The sequence below is a fragment of the Pyrus communis genome, chromosome 12 (assembly GCF_963583255.1).
Source record: "Pyrus communis chromosome 12, drPyrComm1.1, whole genome shotgun sequence".
Lineage (NCBI taxonomy): Eukaryota > Viridiplantae > Streptophyta > Magnoliopsida > Rosales > Rosaceae > Pyrus > Pyrus communis.
The window spans coordinates 15,467,784-15,476,745 of NC_084814.1; the positions used below are offsets into that span (position 1 = coordinate 15,467,784).

An 8,962-nucleotide genomic window follows, 5' to 3' on the forward strand; every position below is an offset into this window, starting at 1 on the left:
ACACGTGCGATAAGTGTTGTGTTATCAAGTGATCAAGAACCAGTCAGGATACTCTATTTTCGTATAATATCAGGATGCTAGATGGTGCGGTTTTAAGTTAAACTGATCAAAATTTACACTCCAATGCAGGCACTTTTCTGACATTAGGTAAGAAAAGAGGTGACTTACAGATTCTGTGGTCTAGAGGAGAACCAGAATGGCCCTGCCCTCATATCGAGCTTGAAGGCAGTCACGAAGTTAACGAATAAAAGTAAGTAATTAGAAACCATTTTCTTGTATGATATTTTAGTGTTGGCATTGTATAATTACTAGAAATCTGGTAAAGATCCGACAAGAGCTTCGCTTAATTTGGTAATCTTGTAAGTTTGTTTATTGCTCTTTAAATTGAACGAGGGCGCTCTCTTAATTCTAATCACGTTCATTTGACATCGTCGTTTGTCAACATGATGAATGGTAAAGCTAGATGGATAGCAATTTTGCAGAGTTTTATTGATATAAGCAAGAACATATAGAAACTTCGAAATCATATGCACTTCAACCAAGCATCAACAGAGGTGCAAAAGACATAAAGGGTACAAACGACGATAAGTATTAGAATTCATCATGACCGTGACGTCCAGCGGTCTCACTGCAGGTTAAGGGTTTGCACCTATCTCGCGTAGAGGAGCATCGCGATGCCCCGCCGCTGAACCATGTCTGCTTCAACACTGTCAACTATGAAGGGACGATTGTTGACAGTTGTGAGCTGAATAGGCCTATTGAAGCGTTTTCCATTGGCCGGTACCTTCTGGATCTGCTCCGAGAGAGCAGACCAATTGGTTTCCAGGCTCCGCATCGCAGGGTCTGGTATATAAGGAGGGTTGTCTATCCCCATTCTAGTGCCGACTTGACTCTCAATGTACCGGAACCTTGCCGCTTCCGAGACCATCTGAATGATAACAATAAACGCTGCCGCTTGGTCGGAGTGGGATGCCGCATAGTGCAACTTACTGATGGCGTTATCGAGTTCATTGCGTCCCAGAGGGATTTGCTCAAGCATAGGTATATCCTCATGTATACGTGACCCTGGGTTACGGGCACCTGATGCACTCGGTTGTGCTGTACGTCGTGCATATGCTCCAAGCGCGGGGTAGTCTCCGGTGAAGGGCAGCATAGTCCGCGTGGACTGCGCGGCACCGGGGGCAGTGGGGAATAATATGTGCGTTGGAGCCGGATTTTCAGCGTTATTTGCAAGTATGTAGGATTTATTACCAGAACGATATCCCACCACATAAACGTTTACCACATCGATCGCGACCCTGATGGTGTCGCCGTTATAGTTGGTGAGATCAACATAAAGAAAGCGCTGCGCGTCTGGCACGTCTTCTCTTCGGGGCAGCACCGGTATACCATGTGATGTTGGTCGTCCGGCTGTGAGTCGGGCTCGTAGTGCTTCGATGAATGCTGTGTATGTCTTAGGGGTTGCATTCAAAAGAGAGAGGACAAGTGCCATATTAAAGCAAGAACAAGGAAAATTGTATCAAAAACTATCCTCGTTCTATTTGAGGGATTTGTGTTATTTGATGAGATGCGTTGATATATATATATATATATATGTGTGTGTGGGTGTGTGTGTGTGTGTGTGTGTGAATCAGGTTTGTAGCTCAGCACGCAAAATATCCCAATTACAAAATATCTTTCGAACACGCAACCTTGGCTGACAGCACTATTTTGACAGAGGATTTTTTAATTAAAAAAATCTATTCCAATCCTTTTCTTTTTTTCTTTTTTTTTTTTTTTTTTTTTTTTTTTTTCTTAAAAAATACTTTATTAAATTCTAATTAAAATGTTTAGATCGTCAACTAAGACGTACAATCCCATCTAAAAGAACTTCTAATTTTTTGAATAAACACTGCACAGAATGTTGCTTTCTTGACGAACAAATTCGAACGAAACAGACCCCACATCATTTGTAATAGCCCAAATGTCATGCACTATGCTTTCCATCTCCGCATCAACACCGAACTCCTTCCTTACGATCCTAATAAATTCACGAGCATCAGACTCTATGATAATGATTGACAAACCATGTCTGCATCAGACTCTAGTCTTTGGCTTTTAATTGTAATTTTTGAATATTAATTAGGCTAAGAATAATTATTGAGTTTTTTTTTTATGTAAGTTATATATTGATTCTCATAGACAATAAAAATGTTATTTATCACTGATAAGTGTTTATAAGTTCCCATAATAAAACAAGTCATATACTTTTACCTATTCTTTTTTGTGCATAAATTTCTCTGTATCTGTATTTGCATATTATGTGCGTATAATGTTTAGATATTGAGTTAAATACCAATACATTCGTAAAAGTTATATATTGATACATTCGTACTGAAACTTATGTACCGATACATTCATACTGAAGTTTATGTAACATTACATTCATAAGGAAGCTTATGGACTGATACTTTTTAACCTATGAGCTTTTTATAAATTGTTTTTTATTTGTTGTTAAGATTTTATGTATAAAAATTTAATGAATTTGTTTTTATCCATTAATATGATTGGAGCACAAAAAAGTAGGTTACTTTGTATGAATATATAATTTCTGATGGTAAGTTTATAAATATTGAATGTGCTATAAATATCTAAATATGATAAGTTTTGAACAAAGGACTTGAATTTGATTTAGAAAATCTTATTATTTTACATTACATTAAAAAAGACAAAAATATTTGAATTTGACACGTCTCGTTAGTTTTATCCAAATGAGACCTAGCTGAATTGGTCTCCCTTTGGGGTTGGGATAAGTTCAACTCCGAAATCCTTTAATTTTTATGGCAGACCAAATGATTATCCACCGCACATGTGCATGGAAACACATATACATCTTCAGAACCGTTGGATGCTCTTTGAAAACAATATATGCTTAACAAATTTCAAAAAGTAGCAGCAGACACGGATGTATACCGTTTCTTAACACGTTCCGAGGGGAGAGATTAATGCTTGGTGGGTCAGGTCTATATCCTTTCTTTATCGTTACTATCTCTATCGGCTTCAAACTACTAGTCCCTTTCTTGACTTGGCCTGCGGTGGATTGTACCAAATACCATTTTAAAAGAATATCATCTTCGCTAATTCTATCAATGCATTTGGTCTGCATTTATCAGGAATATCTTCTAAATACACTGTTTGGAAAAGCGGTTTAGGCGCTAAGCGGAGGGTGGGTGGGCATTCTGATTAGGACTTTGACATTTAAAAAAGGAAAATTAACGAAAAGTTCAAAAAATTTTTTAATGAAAAATGACAAACAAAGTTGTAGTGAATAGTATCAGGAAAAAGTAAAAATGTGGTTTTTCGTTAAAAGTTAACAGTGCCGTGAGTATTTCGTTAAAATTCCTTATCGATGAAGTCTCTAGGAAGCGATTAGGCGTATTTATTTATTCTTAGATTAAAGGGTTTAAAGATGTAAAATAACTTTGGAGTTTTGTTTCTTGCATAATAACTCACAATACATGTTCATTATTGTTTCAATTGTTTAGATTTGTAAAGTGCCAGTAACAATTTCTTATGCATATATTTGAAGTATAAACTTTCTAAGTAGTCACCTGTTTATATATTTTTATTGTTATATAATAAGTTTAGGGGTGTATCACTTCATACGCACCATCTTAATTTGCGACCGTCGGATCAACTGAATTAAAGAAGATCAAATAATCTCTATTAATGAATGAAACTCTCTTTGTCAACCAAAAGAGGATGAAAAGACAATTTAATCTTCTAACACACAAAAAAAAAATGATGGGCAATAATGTAATTTCACAAGTCCAAATTTTACTGTTTTTTATTGAAATCTCACCTACAACTGATGTTAAAATATCTCTAATATTTGTAATTAAAAAAAAAAAAAAAAAAAACCTCCCACTCCCTCCATGTTCTCTCTCTCTCTCTCTCTCTCTCTCTCTCTCTCTCCAAATTTTACTGTTTTTTATTGAAGCCTCACCTACAGGTGATGTTAAAATATCTCTAATATTTATAATTAAAAAAAAAAAACCTCCCACTCCCTCCATGTTCTCTCTCTCTCTCTCTCTCTCCCTCCCTCCCTCCCTCCTTCCTTCCCTCCCTCCCTCTCTCCTTCTCATTTTCTAAAAAAATGTGTTCATACACACAAAGTGTACCCTGCCTGAGCTACTACCCGCCACCCGACAAGTAACCAGTTTTTTTTAGAACCTTATTGATATACCAAGCAAACTTAAGAGGCAAAAACCCTAGACACATCTAATAGAGTAGGCTCCAATGAAAAGGCCAAACTCATGCACAAAAAGCCTTGCCAACTTCTCAAGTTTGTTTGTTTGTTTGGTGTTTTTTTTTTTTTTGTTTTTTTTTTAATGCAAACAATGTTACTTTAATTTACATTGGAGAGAGTTTCAACAAGAACACAATGGATTGAAGAGAAATGTGGGACCATGATTTTCTAAGGCTGGAGTAAGACAAATCGGAATACGCCTACCTCAAAAATCTGTCACGGACTTAACAACCTCCATAATAATTATTTAGATTTTTGGAGTGCCAATAACAATTTCCTATAAATATTTGAATTATAAATTGTATAAGTATTAACCTATTTCTATTTCTGTCTAAGTATTCGCCTAATTTTTACATGACATGTATGTTAGAACACTCTGTACTTGAACCCTTGTATAGGTATGCAATTTAAGAAAGCACAACAATTGAAATGGGTAGTCTGTATTAATATCAAACCTTGATCGTTGTTTAGTATACTCAATACCATTTTGAGCACCTATGCTTTTGTCTTAGTGCCTAATACTTAATGATTTGAGACTTGTCGTACTCCTTGACAAGTCTGCAATTCTCATTGGATTCTGTGATGCACATTGGGCAGGAAGTGAAGATGATAGCAGAAACACTTTTGGTTATGCATTTAGCTTTGGCAGTGAAGCATTTTCTTGGGCATCTGTGAAACAAAACACAGTTGCACTATCAACTGCTGAAGCTGAGTATGTCTCAGCATTTGAGGTAATAGCACAGTCCATTTGGTTGAGGTTTGTCCTTGATGATTTTAGGGAGATGCAATATGAGGCAACACCCGTTTTCTGTGATAATATGTCAGCTATATCTATGGCTAAGAATCCAGTTTTTCATCAGAGAACTAGACTTATAAACAGAAGGTATCACTTTATAAAGGAAGCTCAGCAAGAGGGTGTGATTGATTTGCAATTCTATAGAAGTGAAGAACAACTTGCAGACATATTTACAAAGGCTTTGCCAAATGACAGACTTAATCAATTGAGGTTGAGGCTTGGAGTTAAGCCAGTAACCAGCTTAGGAGAGGCTATTGAGAATTAAGTTGCACACTAAGCTTAAATCAACCTGCAGTGACAATCCTGCAGATTGGAAGTGAAGAGAATGAAGAAATCGAAGAGATAAAGAACTTGCCTTTTTCAGAAATAGCCGTTAGCTTTAAACTTGTAATGGCTAGTTTTAATTCCTATTTTAGAAACCTACACAGCTGTTATTTTTATCTATTTGGGATGTACTGTGTTATTCGATCCTCCTCCAAGTGGAAAGATCGTAGCCTCCGATGGCCTGAATGGCTGGAGATGAGTCCTTACTCCCTGAAAAATAGGATTTGAGCATTTGACTGATTAGAAGAATATAGGCTTATTCTCTAATTTTTCATATAGAAAAAAAAATATTGAACATTCTCAATTCTCTGTGTTCTTCCTTCTCTGCATAGATTTTCTATCACAAAGTTTCAGTCTTTGTTTGTTAATCAACCTAAACTATAAAATCTGATACCATTTCAACATGTCTGCATCAAAGGTTACTGAGGTACAATTTGTTTCATCTCTTATTGAAACAATCTCTGACACTTTATTATGATTTTCCTTTTGGTCACCTGACTAGTGACCGTGTGCTTGCAGTCTATCAGTTTTCTTCTATTTATTTTTCAGTGTCTGTGTGTGGCTGTATGCATATGGGCAAATCAAAATTTTAACGGAATACTTCTTTAGTCCCTTTTATTTGGGGATGGTTTATCATAAGATTATTGCGAAGTTGTTTTCAATGTGGGAATTGTTATTCTTCTGATATTTTGATTGTCTGAATATTTTCTAGAACATTATTCAAGACACAATCTCGAGTTCTAGTTTAATTTGACTAAATCATTTCAGTAAAGTAAAGACAGACCAGAAAACTAGTGGCGTTGTACATTGAATGAGTCACCCAATGTAACTTGCTTTAAGGTCTTAAACTAATTATACATTTTTGCAGGTGGTTCAAATGTACCGGAGAAATGTACATTAAAGTACCTATCTTGGGAGCAGTCTCATACCTAACTTTGGCTGTTTCTCCATTCTGTAGAACATTTTATGTTCTTTGGGGAGTTTGTCATAACATTTCCTTTGCCTGGATTGGTCAAGATATACTTGTAAGATTATTTGTCTTATCAAAAGAATTTTTACCAATGGCATCATAGATTTTGCCCCTTTTTTCTTGAACTTAAAGCTATTGCAATATAAATTTTGTCTCAACTAATGGTGGCCTTAATTTTAATGAATCTTTGATCAGTTAATTGCGTTGATAATCACAATTCTTCAAATTGTTCGAATACCTAATCTGAAGTTAATACTTCGAACTTGTATGTTTTACTGGTATTCCTTTTTTTTTTTTTTGGCCCGACATTATTTCATGGTTGGTAAATGTTAAGAGTACATCTTCACATAACAGTAATGTATCAAAACCACCATCAGATTAGATCTTTACTTAGCTGTTAAGCTTGTGATGTGTAGTGATTAGTTAGCTGTATTATGCTGAGTTGGCACATATATTTGGGATAGGATATTTATGTATAAATACCTTATGTATGCGTTCTGTTAGATGAATGAATAACCACAATTTTTTTTTATTTTCTCTCTCTCCCTATACAATTCTTTCATTCTCTCTCTAACAGTTTTTCCTCTCTGGATTCTGAGTTTCAACATGGTATCATCACCATTGTCTAATCAACTCCGATCCGGCGCTTCCCTTTCTTCTTGAAATTTCCTAGCATTTTTTGAATTTTCTTACCTCCCAAACAGATTACTGCTTCTTTGATTTCTTCTTTTTTTCTCTCAATCCAGCATATCTTGATAAGGTGACTGCTATGAATTCCTCCAATTCTACTTCTCAACCTCCTGCAAACCCTAATTCTCCAGCAAATCTCCCTCATAGTGACATCTCCAACCCCTCGATCATATCGATTAGATCGATTTCCATTGCAAATGTCGATGAAATGGTTCCGACAAAGCTCAATCATCAGAACTATATCATTTGGCACAATCTCTTCATCCCTGTCCTGAAGTGTTTCGAGCTTCTTGGACTCGTCAATAGCGAGGATCTGTGTCCTCCTCAATTTGTTCGAAATTCCTCCGGCGAACGTGTGCTTAATGATTCTTTTGAGGTCTGATGTGAACGTGATCAAATCTTGACTATTTGGATCAACTCTACACTTTTTGAAGATCTTCTTCCCTGACCATCGGCATGGAAGACTCTCAGTTTCTTTGGAAATCTCTTGAGCGGCGCTTCTTTGTTGCTTCCAATACACATGATCACATTATTCGATTGAAGATCCAAACGATTCAGAAAGGTGATTCTTCCATGACAGATTTTCTGAATTCAATTAAAGATATATCTAATAAACTTGCAATTGCTGGCGAACCACTGTCTAAATCTAAACTCGTGGTGTGCATCTTATCTAGACTTCCAAAAGGACACTTGCAAGATGGATGGACAATAAAGGCACAAAAGTTTATGGTTGTCGTGCCCAATAATGTGCTTGTGTTCATTATTACTTACATTGGGCACAATATGTGGTGCCCATTATTAAATGGGCACTATTACACTCTATTGGTGTTCAAATGGACACAAACATCTCATTTGTGTCCTTAGTTTTGTACCCAAATGTCCTTTTTCTTGGTGCATGTTGTTAGTGTTGGTGTTAATTAGCATACTGAAGCTAAGTTTAAATTTTATAACTTTTGTCCTTAGTTCCTTGTGTGGTAGTGTGTAGGGTTGTACCTTGAGCTCATATGCCAAGTGCACCAATTAGTTTATTTCCTAGCTTATGGCTTGCATGCCATTGGATCACCGTGTGTCACAATCTCATGGAGTCTTGTATTTAGGTTTGGATATGTGCCCTATTGAAGGTACCAATGAATGTAGCCGTTTTGGCATCATCATCATCTACACAAAAATGAAGAAGTTCATGTGAATTTTTCATCCTTTTATTTTTGTTCATATACATTTTTGGAAATACCTTCACCATAGCTGAAATCAAACATTAAACATTAACATGGTATCATTGTAAAGTTCTAGTGAATGACAATGAGTGTTAGTTGATATTACTTGGATAACAACTAACTTGATTCCCGAGTTATTTGTGATACAAGTGGTATAGTTAATCTCTACTTCGTATGGACTATGGAGTCTTAACTCCATGCAGCTAACTTAAAGAAATCCTGATAAGGATTGAATGCAAAGATATTGAATCATGATAGGACTCATTCATTATTAAGGTGATAACGAGACATAACTGTTAATAGGCCGGTTGTGTAACCTTGACTATATACATATGAAGTTATAGTCCCTACTCCCATACGCAAAAAACCCTAAGATATTACTGAGACCTATTCACACACTATGAAGCTATTGAGTAGTGGGAGTAGAAGACTGACTTGCAACTCAACCATGGTGTCGAATACAAGTCGATGTTTATATGATCAGTTTCTGATATACACAGTATTACACTTGGTATGAGTAAGTTGTATTGTAATCCTAGTACCTAGTTGATATAATTCTGGCTTGTGAGTTTTATTGAACTGCTTACATGTGGTATCAGAGCCAGTTAACATGATTAGGGTTCATACTAAATCTTACGCTATTGAATATATTTTTGAGATCTTGGTCGTTCTGTTGCAAA

General features: G+C 36.0%; 1 protein-coding gene across 1 annotated transcript; it reads right to left on the reverse strand.

The window, feature by feature from the left end:
• Positions 1–649: 649 nt before the first annotated feature.
• On the reverse strand, positions 650–1,492 carry LOC137710064 (ribosome-inactivating protein bryodin II-like). The gene has a single exon (XM_068449020.1). It carries the CDS (start codon positions 1,490–1,492, stop codon positions 650–652), a length of 843 nt encoding a protein of 280 aa, XP_068305121.1.
• Between the last annotated feature and the right edge of the window lie 7,470 nt (positions 1,493–8,962).